Source organism: Ciconia boyciana, chromosome 23 (genome assembly GCF_034638445.1).
Source record: "Ciconia boyciana chromosome 23, ASM3463844v1, whole genome shotgun sequence".
Classification (NCBI taxonomy): domain Eukaryota; kingdom Metazoa; phylum Chordata; class Aves; order Ciconiiformes; family Ciconiidae; genus Ciconia; species Ciconia boyciana.
Window position 1 is genome coordinate 6,127,235 of NC_132956.1, and position 16,018 is coordinate 6,143,252.

General features: G+C 69.8%; 2 protein-coding genes across 2 annotated transcripts; one reads left to right on the forward strand and one right to left on the reverse strand.

The window, feature by feature from the left end:
• Positions 1-2,011: 2,011 nt before the first annotated feature.
• AMIGO1 (adhesion molecule with Ig like domain 1) lies at positions 2,012-5,840 on the forward strand. The gene has a single exon (XM_072844880.1). The coding sequence runs from the start codon at positions 3,499-3,501 to the stop codon at positions 5,032-5,034; it is 1,536 nt and encodes a 511-aa protein (XP_072700981.1). The 5' UTR covers positions 2,012-3,498; the 3' UTR covers positions 5,035-5,840.
• An 855-nt stretch (positions 5,841-6,695) lies between these two features.
• Positions 6,696-13,962, reverse strand: ATXN7L2 (ataxin 7 like 2). Its single transcript, XM_072844942.1, has 11 exons — positions 13,802-13,962; positions 12,178-12,252; positions 11,928-12,032; positions 11,536-11,728; positions 11,160-11,446; positions 10,247-10,329; positions 9,872-10,113; positions 9,583-9,763; positions 9,304-9,425; positions 7,893-8,730; positions 6,696-7,083 (listed from the first exon to the last, which is right to left on the reverse strand). Exons 1-11 carry the CDS (start codon positions 13,929-13,931, stop codon positions 7,069-7,071), a joined length of 2,271 nt encoding a protein of 756 aa, XP_072701043.1. The 5' UTR covers positions 13,932-13,962; the 3' UTR covers positions 6,696-7,068.
• Between the last annotated feature and the right edge of the window lie 2,056 nt (positions 13,963-16,018).

Genomic DNA, 16,018 nt, shown 5'->3' on the forward strand with positions numbered 1-16,018 from the left:
GGGCTCCTCCAGATGTACCGGCACAGCTGGAGACCCCTGGCCGGGCACGCAGGGTAAGCGTGTTTGCACGCATGTGTGCACATGCCCGGGGGTGCACATGTGCACACGCGTGTGTCTCCAGTGGGTGTGCATGTGGCTGGAGGGGCCACACACCCACGCACACGTACGGCGGGTGCAGCCGTGTGCGCGCACACGCATGTCAACCTGGCGGGGTTGCACGCGGGTGTGCTCAGGGGGTGCACACACGTGCACCCGGTGCATGCGTGTGTGCACGTGTCTCCAGCGTGTGTGTGTGTGTGCACTCGGGCATGTGCGTGCCTGCCTGTCTGTGTGTGCGTGCCGGCACGCGTGTGCACCCGTGTCGCGCACACACCTGCAGCCGGGCAGCCGGCACCAATCCTGCCCGGCACGCCGCTGGGGGCTCGGTGCTGTGCTGGCTACCCCCAGGACGCCTGGGTCCCCGCCAGGTCCCCACCGCAGTGGCACGAGGACGAGGGACACCCAGAGCCCACCGGTGGGCCGGGGAGGTTGGGGTGCGGGTGGTCCCAGCTGGGGCACCCCCACTGCGGGGGGGGTCTGGGTGCTGGGTGGGAGCCGGGCTGGGCAGCGGGTGCCGGGCAGGGATTAGCACCCGGATTAAGGCAGAGAAATTGAGGACGATCAAAGGGCAAAATTCCCTGTCACCGGGGGGGACGATGGCAGCGAGGGGACAGCATGGGGTGACACCCAGCCAGGGGGCACGGGTGCAGGGAGCAGCTGGGGGGGGGCACAGGGTGAGGGGCACCCTAGGGACACCCTGCTCTGTGTTGCAGGGGTCTCCCCTTTAATTACTGCCCCCCCCAAAAGGCTGCATCATCTCAGCGCAGTTTGTGCCGGCTCCTTTCCCTGTAATTTTGGACCCCAAAAAATGGCACAAACGTTTGCATCTAAAAATACCCCCGGGAGGCAGAGACACGGCCACGCGTGGGGGGGGGCGGGGGACACCCCTGCCTGGCCGGGGGTGGCAGCACCCAGGGGTGCCCCTCAGCAGGGACCCCAGGGCAGGATGTGTCCCCTCCATCCTAGGGGTGGCAGTGGGATGGGGCCGGTACCGGGGAATTCGGGCTGGAACGGGGGGTCTGGGCCAGTGCCAGGAGGTGTGGGCCAGTGCCGTGGGGTCTGGGCTGGCACCGCGGGGCGTGGGCCGGTGCCGTGGGGTCTGGGCTGGCACGGCGGGGCGTGGGCCGGTGCCGTGGGGCCTGGGCTGGCACGGCGGGGCGTGGGCCGGTGCAGCCGGTGGGTACCAGCACAGCAGGATGGGGCGGGTGCTGGGGCAGCACAGATGGGTTTGGGATGGGGTTGGGGATGATGGGGACGGGCACGGGGATGGGGATGAGGATGAGGACAGGGACGGGGATGAGGATGGGCACGGGGATGGGGAAGGGGATGAGGATGAGGATGGGATGGGCACGGGGATGGGATGGGATGGGGATGATGGGGATGGGCACAGGGACAGGGATGAGGATGGGCACGGGGATGGGATGGGATGGGATGGGATGGGATGGGGACGGGTATGGGGATGGGGAGGGGGAAGGGGCTGAAGATGAGGATGAGGATGGGGATGGGGACAGGGATGAGGATGGGCACGGGGATGGGGATGGGATGGGATGGGATGGGGAGGGGCACGAGGATGGAGATGGGGACGGGGATGAAGATGAGGCCGAGGCCGGGGCCGGGGCCGGGGCCGGGGCCGAGGACGAGGACGAGGACGAGGACGAGGACGAGGATGAGGACGGGGCTGGGCCGGGGCCGGGGCCGGGGCCGAGGCGATGCCGGGACCGGGCGGTTCCGGGGGCCCGGCCCGGGGGGCGGCGCGCGGCCCCACCAGGGGTTAAGCGGGCGCTGCCGCCATTGGTGGCGGGCGATGAGGCGGCAGCCAATGGGGATGCGCCGTGCGCGGGGTGCGCCGCGCCGGGGCCGCCCCCAGACCCTGTCCCGGGGCCGCGGGTGCGCGCTGCAGCCGGCGCGGGGCCCGGCCCGGCCCGCTCGGCCCCGCTCGGCTCGGATCGGCCCCGCTCGGCCCCGCTCGGCCCCGCTCGGCTGGGATCGGATCGGATCGGATCGGCCCGGCCCCACTCGGCTCCGGCCGGTTCGGCCCCTCTCGGCTCGGCCTTGCTCGGCCCGCTCGTCTCGGTTCGGCCCGGCCCGCTCGGCTCCGTTCGGCCCCACTCGGCTCCGCCCGGCTCGGTTCGGCTGCGCTCGGCTCGGTTCGGCTCTGCCCGGCTCGGTTCGGCCTCGTTCGGCTCGCTTCGGTCCGGCTCGGCTCGTTTCGGTTCGGCTCGGCCTCCCTTGCCCGCCCTCCTCCGTACCGGCCCCGGTACCAGGCCCCGGTAACGCCCCGGGAAGCGGGGGGGGGGGGGGCGCGGGGAGCATCCTCCCGCGGGCTCCGTCCGCAGCGGGGCCGGGGCCGGGGGGGACCGGGGGGGGGGGCCGGGCCGCCTCCGCAGCGCGGGAGGAGCGGGGCTGCGGCGGGCGGGAGCCCCGGGGCGAGCCGCGACCCGAGTGGGCAGCGACCCACCGGCACGTTGTGACACCCGGTGACGAAGCCACCCCGGGCCGTGACACGGGGTGAGGAGCGAGCCTGCTGCGTGCCGTGACAGCGGGTGGCCAAAGCCACCTCCTGCTGTGACACCAGAGGCGACCAAGCCACCCCGTGGTGCATGCTGTGACATCGGGTGACCAAGCCACCCCACGCTGTGACACCGGGTGAGGACCGAGCTTGGTGCACGCCGTCACACCGAGTGATCAAAGCCACCCCATAGCACCTGCTGTGACACGGGGTGACAACGCCACCCCACGCTGTGACACCGGGTGAGCAGCAAGCCTGGTACATGCTGTGACACCAGGTGACACCCCATATTACCTGCTGTGATATCGGGTGACCAAAGCCACCCCACGCCGTGACACCGGGTGACCAAGGCACCCCACATCGTGACACCAGGTGAGCAGCGAGCCCGGTGCATGCTGTGACACCGGGTGACCAAAGCCACCCCACGCTGCCACACCGGGTGGCCAAGCCACCCCGCATGGTGACACCAGGTGAGCAGCGAGCCCAGCGCATGCTGTGACATTGGGTGACCAAGCCGCCCTGTGCCGTGCCACCAGGCGAGCAGCTAGCCGTGACACCGGTGGCCAGAGCCGCCCCATAGCACATGCTGTGACACCGAGTGACAAAGCCACCCTGTGCTGTGACACCGGGTGACCAAGCCACTCTGTGCCGTGACACCAGCCAAGCAGCTAGCCTGGCACATACTGTGACACCGGCCGACTGAAGCCACCCTATAGCACATGCTGTGACACTGGGTGACAAAGCCACCCCACTCTGCAGCACTGGGTGACCAAGCCACCCTGCACCGTGACACCAGGTGAGCAGCGAGCCCGGTGCATGCCGTGACACCGGGTGACCAAAGCCACCCCGTGCAAGGCAACCCCGTGCCCCCAGCCGGGGGGCTCGCGGGCATGCCGGTGCCCTGTCCCCAGCACCCGTGTGACGCCACGGGGCAGAGCGTGGCCATGGGGGGCGTTGGGGGGCCGGGGGCCCCACTGCCTCTAATGCCACTGCTGCTGGCACTGGCGCTGCTGGCACCGTGGGGGTCCGCGGGCGGGAGCTGCCCCCCGCGCTGCGTCTGCGCCTCCAACATCCTGAGCTGCTCGCAGGCGGTGCTGAGCTCGGTGCCGGCCCCCCTGCCCCGCTTCACCGCCGTCCTCGACCTCAGCCACAACAACGTCAGCCGGCTGCGCGCCGACTGGGCGCCGGGGCGGCTGGCCCACCTCCACGCCTTGCTGCTCAGCCACAACGGGCTCTCCTTCGTCTCCACCGAAGCCTTCGCCCACGTACCCCACCTGCGGCACCTGGACCTCTCCTCTAACCGTCTCCGGGTGCTGGAGGAGAACCTCTTCAGCGACCTGGCCGAGCTGGAGGTCCTCCTCCTCTACAACAACGAGATCTCCGCCGTGGATCGCACCGCCTTCGATAACCTCAGCCGTCTCCGTAAGCTTTACCTGGGGCAAAACCGCATCGCCCGCTTCCCGCTGGAGCTGCTGCGCGACGGCAGCCGCCTGCCCCAGCTGGCCCTGCTCGACCTCTCGGCCAACCGCCTCCGCAGCTTGCCCGTCGGCGAGCTGCAGGCGCTGCCCGCCTGGCTGCGCGACCGCCTCTACCTGCACGGCAACCCGCTGGCCTGCGACTGCCCGCTTTTCCAGCTGGTTGCCCGCGGCCGTCGCCGCCGGTTGAGCGCCGTGATGGATTTCCAGGAGGAGCTGCAGTGCTACCTGCCCAGCGCCCCGGTGTCCGTCGGGATCCTTGCCCTGGCCGGCCGGCAGCCGCTCAACTGCAGCGAGGCGCGGGAAGCGGTGCTGGAAGCCCACCTGGGTGACACCGTCACCCTCAGCTGCGACACCCGGTTGCGGGGGGTGCGCAGCCGGCACTGGGTGACGCCGGGAGGCGAGCGGGTGTTGGAGGAAGGGGGCAACGGCAGCGCCGCTCTCCTGGCCAACGGCAGCCTGCAGCTGCGGGCGCTGCGCCCCGAGGATGCCGGCACCTACGCGTGTTGGGTGGCGGGTCCCCTCCTCAACGAGACCCTTTACGTGGAGCTGCTGGTGCACAACTTCACCCTGCACGGTCCCCACGACACCCTCAACACCGCCTACACCACGCTGGTGGGCTGCATCCTCAGCGTGGTGCTGGTGCTCATCTACCTGTACCTCACCCCTTGCCGCTGCTGCTGCTGCCACGGTGCCGACAAGCCGCCGGCTCCCCGCGACGACAGCATCAACTCCTCCGTCCTCAGCGCCACCCCCAACCACGCCGCCGGTGTCCCCGGGGAGCCTTGCCGGTCCCGCTCGGCCTCCGCCACCGGCCCGGGGCAGAACGGCAGGTTCAAGGTGGGGGGGACCCCCCAGCTGCCCCCCCGGCACGGCCCCAAGGCACAGAGGAAGGTGTCGGATCCAGACTCGGTCAGCTCCGTCTTCTCCGACACCCCCATCGTGGTGTAGGGGGGGGACACATCGCGGGGACGGTCCCCAGGGACACCCCCAGGTCCCCGCCGCCGCTGGGACCTGTCCCCGATGGATGCGCTGCGGGCAGGAGGGGCAGCCTGGACCCCCACCGCCGTGTCCCCAGCCTGGGGGGGGACATACGCCATCGCCCCCCTGCATCGCTGCTGTCCACCCACGCCGGCCTCCGCCAAGGTCACCACCACCGTGCTGGCACCACGGGACCGCAAGGGACAAGGGGGCTCCCGTGGGGACAGCGTGGCCGCAGAGCCGGGGGCACCGGCCCCGTTGCCCGCCGGGCACCGCGGGTGACAGCGGCAGCGACAGCTCCCGGGCCGGCTCGGCGGGTGCCCCCCAGGGACGGCAGCACCAGGGGCACCCACATGCTGCGGCGCCGGGAACTGGGCCCCGGGGGTCCCGCTTTGGCGGGGCAGCCGCCCCCTCCCCGCGGCACCGTGCCCCCCCCGCGCCCTCCCCGGCATGCGTATCACCAAGCATGAGTCCCACCGGGGGAGCGCGTGCCACCCCAGCCAGCGCTCGGCAGGGGGACACGAGGGGCATGTCACCCCCCGGGGACCCATGGGGCGCAACCCCCTGCCCCCAACACCCTCCTGGCCCCCCCATGCAACTCACAGCCGCAAGCAGAGCCCCCACCCCGCGGGGAGTGGGACGCCGGGGGCTCCAGCACCCCAAATGGGGGTACCCCTGCACCCCCGGCCCTGCGCCCTCGCATCCCAGCCTGTGTCCCCCATGTCGTCCCCCCGGGCCACGTCCCCCCCCCGCGCTGGCAGCTGCCCGTTGATGCCTTGGCCAAAATAAACGTGTTTCCCCGTTGTGTCTGCGCAGCCCTCGCCGGTGTCGGGGTGCTAAAGGGGGCGTCCCCAAGATGGGGTCTCCTCGCTGGGTGGGGAGGGGGGCTCGGGGACAGGAACAGTGCCACCATGCCAGCCCTGCGGGACCCCCCCGGGGTGAGGGGTCAGGCTGAGCCGGGGTCCCTGCTGCCACCCTGGCCCCTATCTGGGGTGTGCGGGGGGGCTGGGGGAGCTCACCCCAAGGCCCAGCCGACCCCGTCCCCATCGGGCTGTGCTGGGAGGGGGCTTCCCTGCAGCCCCCCCACCCCACTGACCCCCCAGCGCCCCACTGACCCCACTGACCCTCAGGGTCCCCCCAGCCCCCAAAGCCCCCCATGGTCCCCAGTACCTCCCCACCCCACTACATCCCCCCCCAGCCCCCATCTCCCCCCCCCCGGGGCGGGGCCTCAGCGGATGGGGGCGTGGTCATCCAGGCGGGGCGTGGTCTTACCTGCTGGGGCGTGGCCATGCGGGTGGTGGGCGGGGCTTGCCGAGCCGCAGGGGGCACTGATGGACGGGGGAACCCCGTCCCCGCGGGGACAGCCAGGGCCACCCCTGTCCCTCTGTCCCCTCAGGGCTCCTGGTGAGCCTGGGGACGCCCCCAGTCCCTGCTGTCCTCCCTGGGGACACCCCGGCCCTGCCCCGTCCCCTGCGTCACCCCAGCGCCTGCCCTGCCCTCGCAGGGCTCCTGGGGACACGGGGACACACCGCGGTCCCCGCACACCACGGGGACCCCCAGGACACAGCCCGGCCCCCCCGCACCCTCTGCAATACCTGGCTTTTTTTTTTTTTTTCCTTCTTTCTTTTTTTTTTAAAAAAGAAACAAAAAACAGCAATAGTAATTCTTATAAATATCCGCGGCCGGCGGCGGCCGGCATGGTGGCCCAGTGGTGGCCTGGTGGCCGGTCCTGTGCCGGGACACCCCCGGCCACGGCCGCCTCCTCTCCCGGGGGCTGGTTTAGCAGCAAGAGAACAGAACTGAGAGTCTTGAGGTATTTTTCTGGAGATTGGTTTTTTCCTTCTTCTTTTTGTTTCCTTGGGGGGTTTTGGGCTTTTTTTTTTTTTTTTTTTTCCCCTTCATCGGCTTTTCGGCATTTTCCGGTGGGGGCTTCCTCGCGCCCGCGGTGGAGGGACGCGGGGGGACACCCGTGCCCGGCGGGGGGTGGCCCCGGTGGCCCCTCCATTAATGGGCTTTGGACTGTGGGAGAGGAGAGTGCTGGGTCAGCCGTGGGGACGGGGTAGCAGAGACCCCCAGTGTCCCCTACCCAGGGTTAGGGTGTCCCCACGGTGTCCCCCATCCCAGGTTTGGGTGTCCCCAGAGGGACCATCCCCCACCATGGACAAACATGTCCCCAGAGGGTCCCCACCTCATCCACCACCCACAACCGGGATGTCCCAGGACCCGAGATCACAGTGTCCCCCACAGCGTCCCCTACTTGGGGCCAGGGGGTACCCAGAGGGTCCCCACAGTGTCCCTCACCTGGGACATGGGTGTTCTAGAAGGTACCTGTGGTGGCCTCCACCCAGAGCCATGGTGTCCCCAGAAGGTCCCCACTGCATCCACCACCCGTGACCCAAGACCACAGTGTCCCCCAGTGTCCCCCACCCAAGGCCAGGGGGTACCCAGAGGGTCCCCATGGTGTCCCTCACCTAGACATGGCCAGCCCCAGAGGTCCCCATGGTGTCCCTCACCTGGGGCCATGCTGTCCCCATGGTGCCCCCCTAACTGAGACCAGGATGTCCCCATGGTGTCCCCTACGCAGGACCAGGGTGTCCCTCAGGACATGGGTGCACACAAGCGGCCCCAAGCCCGGGGAGCGGAGCGGAGGGGAGGGGGTCCCACCCTGTCCCCTGTGGGTGCTGGTGGCCCTGGGGGGTCCCCCATTTCACTGCCCAGCATCACACCCTGATGCCGCTCTGCACCCCCAGGAGCACCCCAAACCCCCGCTCCCGCCCCCCCAGCTCAGCAGAGACCCCCCCCAGCACCCCCCCCCATCTCAGCCCTACCTTCAGGGCGCTCCGCTTCTCCTCGAAGCCCAGGGGGGTCCCCGGCTTCTTCCTGCGGACGGAGCTGCCCGAGTCGGGGGGGGCCGGGCCGGGGGGCGGCGGGGGACCGGGCAGGGGGGGCGCAGCCTTGGGCTTGACCGGCCGGCAGTACGTGGCCGCGTTCTTGCGCTTCTTGACCTCGTCCTCGGAGATACAACGGGGGGGCGGTGGCGGCACCCCCGGTCCGTGCAGCGGCGAGCCTCGGGGGTCCATGGCGGCGGCACCGGGGGGACCGCGGCAGTCCGGGGGGGCGAGCCGCTTCACCCGCGTCGTACCGTTGAGGACGGCAGTGGAGGAAGAAGCCGGGCAACCCAGAGGGGTGGGTTTCGTCTTGCCGGGGGGGGCCGAAACCTGGCAGCCGGGGTTTTTGCTTTTGACCCCGTCCCCTGAACAAGTCCGTTTATAGGGGGGGCCGCCGGCGGCGAGAGGGGGCTTCCGTTTGCGGGTGTCCGGATCCATCCCGCCGGCCGCTTCCCGGGCTCGGGAAGATTTGCTGGCCTTGGTGGAAGGCAACTTGCTGAAGGAGGGCGAGGGGATGTTGGCCGGCAGCGGGGAGGTGATGGACTGGCTGCCGCCCCCCCCGCACTCCGGCTGGCTGCAGGCGGCCGCTGCGTGGGGGGACCCCACCGTGTAGTTGAGGCTGGTGGGGACCCGGCCCCCCCGGGTGCCGGGGGGGGCCGCCGATGAGGATGAGGTCCGTGTGGGTGGTGAGGGGTCGGGCGGCGGGGCCGCAGGGGGACGGCGGGGCTGGGGGGCCGGGGTGGTGTGGAGAGGGGGCTCGGCGGCTGGAGGGATCTTCCTGCGGGAGGGGAGGGAAGGGTGAGACGGGACCCCCAAATCCCCACTCCCATCCCCGCATCCCCACCACATCCTCCCCCCCCAGTTCAGGTGGGGAGGGGGTGAAATGGGACCCCCCCAAATCCCTGCTCCCATCCCTGCATCCCCACCACATCCCCCCAGTTCAGGTGGGGAGGGAGAGACGGGACCCCCAAATCCCCACTCCCATCCCCACATCCCCACCACATCCCCCCAATTCAGGTGGGGAGAGGTGAGATGGGACCCCCCAAATCCCCACTCCCATCCTTGCCCCCCCCAAGCTTCCTGATTCAGGTGGGGAGGGGTGAGATGGGACCCCCCAAATCCCCGCTCCCACCCCTGACCCCTGCCACGTCCCCCCCAGTTCAGGCGGGGAGGGGCGAGATGGGCCCCCCCCAATCCCCGCTCCCATCCTCACCCCCCAGTTCAGGTACACCCCTCCATGCCGCACTGGGACCCTGGGGAGGGCAATCCCCCCTCGGGGCCGGGTGGCTTTGCACCCCGGCACCCAGCAGCACCCCCAGCACCTGCAGCCCCCCGGCCGCCCCCCCCTCACCTCCACATGTGGGAGCTGAGGTGCCGCTCCAGCATGGAGCCCAGCGCCGAGCAGAAGCGGTCGAGCCGCCGGTTGAAGACGTAACAGCCCGGGCTGACCAGGCGGCTCCCGAAGGTGCAGAACTGGGGGGGGGGACACGACGACACGCGGTCAGCATGGCCCCCCCAAGCCCCCCACCTGGAGCATCCCACCCAGCGTGGGGCCGGCAGCGGGACGCAGCTGGGTGGGCTCCCAGCGGGGTCGGGGGGCTCCATCCCACCCCGGGGTCTCCCCACTCACCGCCTGGGGCCGCGGCGGGCGTGTGGGGGGGCGGGGGGGCTCCTCGCCCCCCTCCTCCTCGCTCTCCTCGCTCGACACCCGGCTGCCCCCCTTGGGCAGGGGGAAGGGGAACACCCCCGTGCCCCCCTCCCCAGAGGCGGCCGGCGCGTCCTCGGGGTCACTGTCGGAGGAAAGCCGGGCCCTGCACCGGAGAGGGGGCAGTGAGAGATTTTTGGGGTGCCCGATACGGGGGGGGGTGTTGTGTGTGCCCCCCCCCCCCCCCCCGCCACCCAGACACCGGGGTCCTCACCTGGGGAGCGGGCAGTGGGAGTGGGGCAGCTTGGCTCGGCAGGGAGAGGTGCTGGGGGGGCCGGCGGGGGGCTGCGGCAGCGAGGAGGGGTCCTGCTGCGGGGGGGGCAGCGGCTCCTTCCCGGGGGGGCTCCTCTCCTTCGGGGACTCGCCCTTGCGGGAGCTGGCCTTCAGCTCGGCCACCAGCACGTCAAAGTCCTTGGCCCGACCCTGCACCTCGCGGCGCTGGTGAACCGAGTGGATCTGTGCCGGGCGACAGCGGGGAGGGGGTCAGCGGGGGTGAGAAAAGACCCCCGGGGACCCCCCCCAAAACCCCCTGGGCAGGATGATGGTGCCCCCCCCCACATTGTCCCCCCAGACCTTGGCACCCCACTACCTTGCAGGTCAGCAAGCGGGTGCAGATCTTCTTGGTGTCGGGGTTGAGCACGCCGCACTGCCTGTTCAGGTCGCACTCCTTGCCTGCGGGCAGAGGAAGGCAGCGGGATGCCGGGGGGGCCCGGGGCCGAGCTGCGGGGAGGGGGGAGCAAGTGCTTTGCCCCCCCGCCATGTCTGGCCCTGGTTGAGGTTTCCACCGATGTGGACGGGGGGGATGAGAGCGGCGGTGGTGGGGGGATGGGCTCCGGCAGCTGGGGGGGGGTTGGGGGGGCACAGCCTCACCGGGACATCGCTGGCCGGCTGTGGGGGGGGCTCCGCGGGGGTCACCCCAGCCAGGGCTGGAGATGGAGACCCCCCCCCCCCTCCTCGGAGCGAGAGGCCGCAGCATCCCCGCTCCGGGCGGGGGGACACAACCCCGAGAGTCATCCTCTGTCTCCTGGGGGTCTCCTGGCCCCCCCCTTCGCCCCCTCCCCGGGGCGAGCCCCCCGCTTTCGCCCCCAGCCTGGGTTCTGCTAACGGCGTCGCTCACTGTCGCCCGAGAGTGCTCGCGAGCACCCCAACATCTCTCCAACTCCCATTTCTGGGGGGGGGGGGGCGGGACGACACGGGACCGGGGCGGGGGGGTTCAACCCTGGCTCACGCTCTTGCCGCATGCCACCACCGCCGCCGCCGTTCCTCCGGGCCAGCCGGCACCGCGGGCAGAGACCCTAAACCTGCCGGGTGAACAGAGCTGCGGTCAGGGCACGGCTCCTCCGGACGCAGGAGCAGAGGCGGGAGATGCCCCTTCGGTACCTACCCCGCTGCCAGACCCGGCCGCCGAAATAACGGGACCAGGATGCCGCGCCGGGATCCAGTGCCGCGCGGCACCAACCTGCCGCCCCCACCCCGTCGCCGGCAAGGAAAGGGGGACTCACGCGCCAGCTTCTTGTGGGACCTGGGGGGCGGCTTGGAGGCACCCGCGTCCTTCTCCCCCGGGGCGGGCACGCTCTCCGGTTTGCACCCGGGGCCGTCGGCGGGCATCGCCGAATCCCCCCCGACCCCGGCCGACACCGGGGGCTCTTTCGGCACCGCGGCGGTGGCGGGTTTCCCCAGGGGTTCCTTGGAGTTGGTGGGTACGGCTTTGGGGGGCACCTTGATCCCGTGCCCGTCCGGTTTGGGGATGCTGGGGATCTTCTCCAGGTTGACCACGGGCACGAACAAGCTGGGGAGAGAATTTGGCGGGGGGGTCAGAGCGGCCCGGCGGCAGGGAAGTGGCAGGGAAGCGGCAGAACCGCCCGTCCCGGTGCTCACCAGAGGTTGTTGTCCTTGTCCGGCCGCTCGGGCAGGGCCTGGACTCGCCCACGGGCACCCGGGGGCTTCTCCCGCAGCGCCTTGGCCGTGCCAGGGGTCCCGCCGGCCGCCGGCTGCCCGTTGACGGCGACGTGGCACTTGGCAGCGGCGGCGGCGCGGGCGTACAGCTTGCTGAGCGGGCCGTGGCGGCGTTCTGCCGGGACAGGGTGGGATGGGGTGGGGTGGGGGGGGGAAGCCTGGCATTAGCCCGCACCGGGGGTCCCACCACCGTGAGCCCCCCAACCCCGGGCCGTGCCAGCACGGCCAGCCCCGGCTGCCTTCCCGTGTCCCTCCCGATGCCGGAGGGGATGCCGTGGCGGGGGACAGCCGTGCCCGGAGCCCCCCCGGCTCACCGCAGTGCTTCTGGAAGGCCTGGGGCTTCACCACCTGGCTGCAGTGGTTGCAAACCACCAGGTAAAACTCGTCGTGCGCTGGGCAGTGGCCGAAGATGTTCATGTCTGCGGGGCGAGAGTTTGGTGAGCGGTGCGGCACGGCTCCCACCGGATCCCGGTGCCAGGGGAAGCATCGCAGCCCGAGCGTCTGGGCTGGAGGGCAAGCACGGCCCCAAAGCGCTGGGTTTTCTCCCCAAAGGAGGGAGCTTACCTTCTTTAATCAGGGTCATGGCGTCCAGTTTCTTGCCGCCGCTCTTCCCGCTTTCCTCCAGCTCCGACCCTGATCCTGCCGGAGACAGAACCCCGTCAGCAGCGGCCGGCACGGGGACGGTCCCGGCTTCCCCCAGCCACAGCCAGCACTGGGTGCAGCCGCCGAGTCCTTGCCGCCGGCAGCACCGCCACTCCCGGCCATCAAATGCCGCCAGCACTCCCGGAACAATTAAACCGGTTAAAATTAGACCAGAGGGACGGATCCATCCCGGGGCGAGGGTCGGCCCCACGGCGTGCCATCGCCTCCGAGGTCCCCGTCCCACCACCCTGCGCTGGACCCTGCCGATAGCCCACTGCCGGCGGTGTGCGGGTGCTCCTGGGGACAGCCCCGTCCTGGCTGGGATGTGACCGGGGTCAGCCCCCGCTGCCTGGGGACACCCCTGGGGACGCCCTGGTCCCCAGCCGGCTGTGGCCCGGCAGCCCGTGGCCTCACTGGCCGTGCCAGGCGGGTGTCCCGGCCCTAGCCAGCTGCACCGGCCTCTGCTAAGGGGGAACCGGCGTCCACCGGGCCAGCGGTGACGGCGTCCTGGCCAGCTGTGCCATACTGGGTGCCCGGTGCCATCCAGCAGTGCTATACTGGGCACCCAGTGCTGTCCAGCTGTGCCATGCTGCGCGCCCAGTCCCATCCAGCCGTGCCATACCGGGTGCCCAGTCCATCCCCAGTCCTATCAGGCTGTGCCATACTGGGCACCCAGTCCCGTCTGGCCATGCCATGCTGGGCACCCAGTAAAGTCCAGGCCGTGCCATACTGGGCACCCAGTCCCGTCCGGCCATGCCGCACTGGGCACCCAGTCCCATCTGGCTGAGCCGCACTGGCTACGTGGTTCTCTCCGGCCATGCCATACTGGGCGCCCAGTCCCGTCCGGCTGTGCCATACTGGGCGCCCAGCTGTGCACAGCCACGCCAGGAGCACCCGTGCCCCATCCAGCTGCGCCGGGAGCCCGTGCCGTGCCCGCCGGCTGCCCGGTCCCATCCAGGCGCGACTCGGGGCACCGGGGGGGCAGTGCCCGCCCTGAGGTACCTGGTCCCGGTGCCCCGAGCCCACCGGGGCAGTGCCCAGTTCCCAGCGCGGGGTACCCCAGTACCCGGCACGCGACGCCCGGGTTCCCGCCCGGGGCTCCCGGTACCCACCGCCTGGTTGCCGGTGCCCGGTCTGGGGCACCCGGTGCCCTCTGCCTGGTCCGGGGTAACGGCGGCAACCGGTTCCCAGTCTGGGCTACCCCGTTCCTGGTCCGGGCTACCCAGTGCCCACCGCCCCCCGGGGCTATCTGGCACCCGGGATGGGGCACCCGGTAACCGGCTCCCAGTAACGGGCGCAGGGTCGCCAGTGGCCAAGACTGGGCTGCCCGGTGCCAGCTCTGCCTGCCCGGTTCCCGGTTGCCGGCTGCCCGGTGACCGGAGCAGGACGCCCGGCTCCCGCTGCCGGCTCTGCCCGCTGCCCGTTGCGGGGCGCCCGCTGCCCGCCTACCGCGCGGCGGCGCTAGGACCGGGGGGCGGCGGGCGCGGCTCCGTTCGCGGCAGCCCCCCCGCCCGCCCCCGCCGCCGCCGCCGCCGCCGCCCCTCACCCGGCTCGGCCGGCGGCCCGGCCCGCTCCACCCCGGCGCCCCCGCTCTGCCCCGCCCACTCGTCGAGGCGGGGCAGCCGCCGCTCCGCCGCCGCCGCCATCGCCGCCGCCGCGCGCCCACGCGCCGCCATCGCCGCCGCCGCCGCCGCCGCGGGAGCGCGCCCCCCCGGCCGCCGCCGCCGCCGCCGCCCCTGCCCCGCGCGCCCCCGCGCATGCGCCGCGCGCCCCCGCCCGCCCCGCGGCACCACGGGCGGTGTAGTCCCGCCCCGCCCGGGGGCTGCCCCGCACCGGCCCCGTCCCGGGACACCCAGCGGCCCCGGGCGTACCCCGGCACGGGTGGGGGTCCGTATACCCCTATGCGGGGCTGGGGGGGGTCTATATACCCCTATATGGGGCTGGGGAGGTTCTATATACACCTATATGGGGCTGGGGAGGCTCTATATACCCCTATATGGGGCTGGGGGTCTATATACCCCTGTACGGAGCTGGGGGTCTATATACTCCTATGCGGGGCTGAGGGGGTCTATATACCCCTATATGGGGCTGGGGAGGCTCTATATACCCCTATATGGAGCTGGGGGTCTATATACCCCTATACGGGGCTGGGGTCCGTATACCCCTATACGGGGCTGGGGTCCATATACCCCTATACGGGGCTGAGGGGTCTATATACTCCCGTACAGGGCTGGGGGATCTATATACCCCTGTACAGGGCTGGGGGTGTGTATATCCCTATATGGGGCTGGGGGGGGTCTATATACCCCTGTACGGGGCTGGGGGTCCGTATATCCCTATGCGGGGCTGGGGGTCTATATACCTCTATGTGGGGCTAGGAGTCTGTATATCCCTATACGGGGCTGGGGGGGTTCTATATACCCCTGTACAGGGCTGGGGGGGGTCTATATACCCCTACGCAGGGCTGGGAGTCCGTATATCCCTATACAGGGCTGGAGGTCCATATACCCCTATACGGGGCTGGGGGGGTCTATATACTCCTATACGGGGCTGGGGGTCTGAATATCCCTATGTGGTGCTGGGAGCCTGGGGGCAACATGTCCTGCCTATATGGGGCTAGGGGCCCAGGGGCGACATATACTGCCTATATGGGGTTGGGGGGTCCTATATGGGGTTGGGGGGACCCAGGTTATCCCTATACAGGACTGGACAGCCAGTGGAGATATATACCTACTATGCAGGGCTAGGGACCCAGGGGTCCTATATATTCCCTATACAGGACTGGCGACCTGGGGTTATCCCTATATGGGGGCTGGACTCCCAGGGGCGACATATACCCACTATGTGGGGCTGGGGACCCAGGGGTTATTCCTATATGGGGATGGACAGCCAGGGGTGACATATAATCCCCACACAGGGCTGGGGACCTGAGTTATCCCTATACGGGCCTGGGAACCCAGGGGTTATATATATACACCCCCTATACAGGGCTGTGGACACGGGGTTATCCTTATACAGGGGTGGAATCCCAGGAGCGACATATACTGCCTATACAGGGCTAGGGACCCGGGGCTGATATATAACCCCTATACAGGGCTGGGGACTGGGGGGTTACCCCTATACAGTGCTGCACTCCCAGGGGTTACATATACCCTCTATATGGGGCTGGGGACCCAGGGGTTACCCCTATATGGGGCTGGACAGCCAGGGGTTATATATACCCTCTATACAGAGCTGGGCACCCAGGGGTTACCCCTATAGAGCACTGGACTCCCGGGGGTTACGTATACCTCTGACACAGGGCTGGACAGCCAGGGGTTATATAGGCATCCTGTATCCGGCTGGGGACCCAGGGCTTATATGCATCCCTATACAGAACTGGACATGGCCAAGTGCTATATACCCCTCTATAGAGTTGGACAGCAGGGGTTATCTATGCCCTTATACAGGACAGGATGCCCAGGGGTTATATATAGCCCCTATACATCAGCAGGCATCCAGTGTTTAATTACTCCCTGGGTAGAGCTGGATAGCCAGGGTTATATACAGCCCCTATACAGAGCTGGGCACTCAGGAGTTATATATATCCCTATACAGAGGCAGACATCCAGGTGTTAATATACATCCCCTACAGACAGCTGGGCACCCAGGGCTTATATATGCCCTTTGGACGCTGGGTGTTACCTATACCCTTATGGAGAGTAGGACACCAGGAGTTACCCCTATGCAGAGGACGCCCAGGGGTTATATATAGCCCCTGTAC

Bases quoted from the DNA above. Each gene is read 5' to 3' on its own strand.
- ATXN7L2 (XM_072844942.1), bottom strand. From the start codon at position 13,931: ATGGCGGCGCGTGGGCGCGCGGCGGCGGCGATGGCGGCGGCGGCGGAG. The intron at 11,447-11,535 runs GTGAGCACCGGG...TTCTCTCCCCAG, and splicing joins GACAAGGACAACAACCTCTG to CTTGTTCGTGCCCGTGGTCA. The intron at 9,764-9,871 runs GTGAGGACCCCG...TCTCCGGTGCAG, and splicing joins TCCCACTGCCCGCTCCCCAG to GGCCCGGCTTTCCTCCGACA.
- AMIGO1 (XM_072844880.1), top strand. From the start codon at position 3,499: ATGCCGGTGCCCTGTCCCCAGCACCCGTGTGACGCCACGGGGCAGAGC.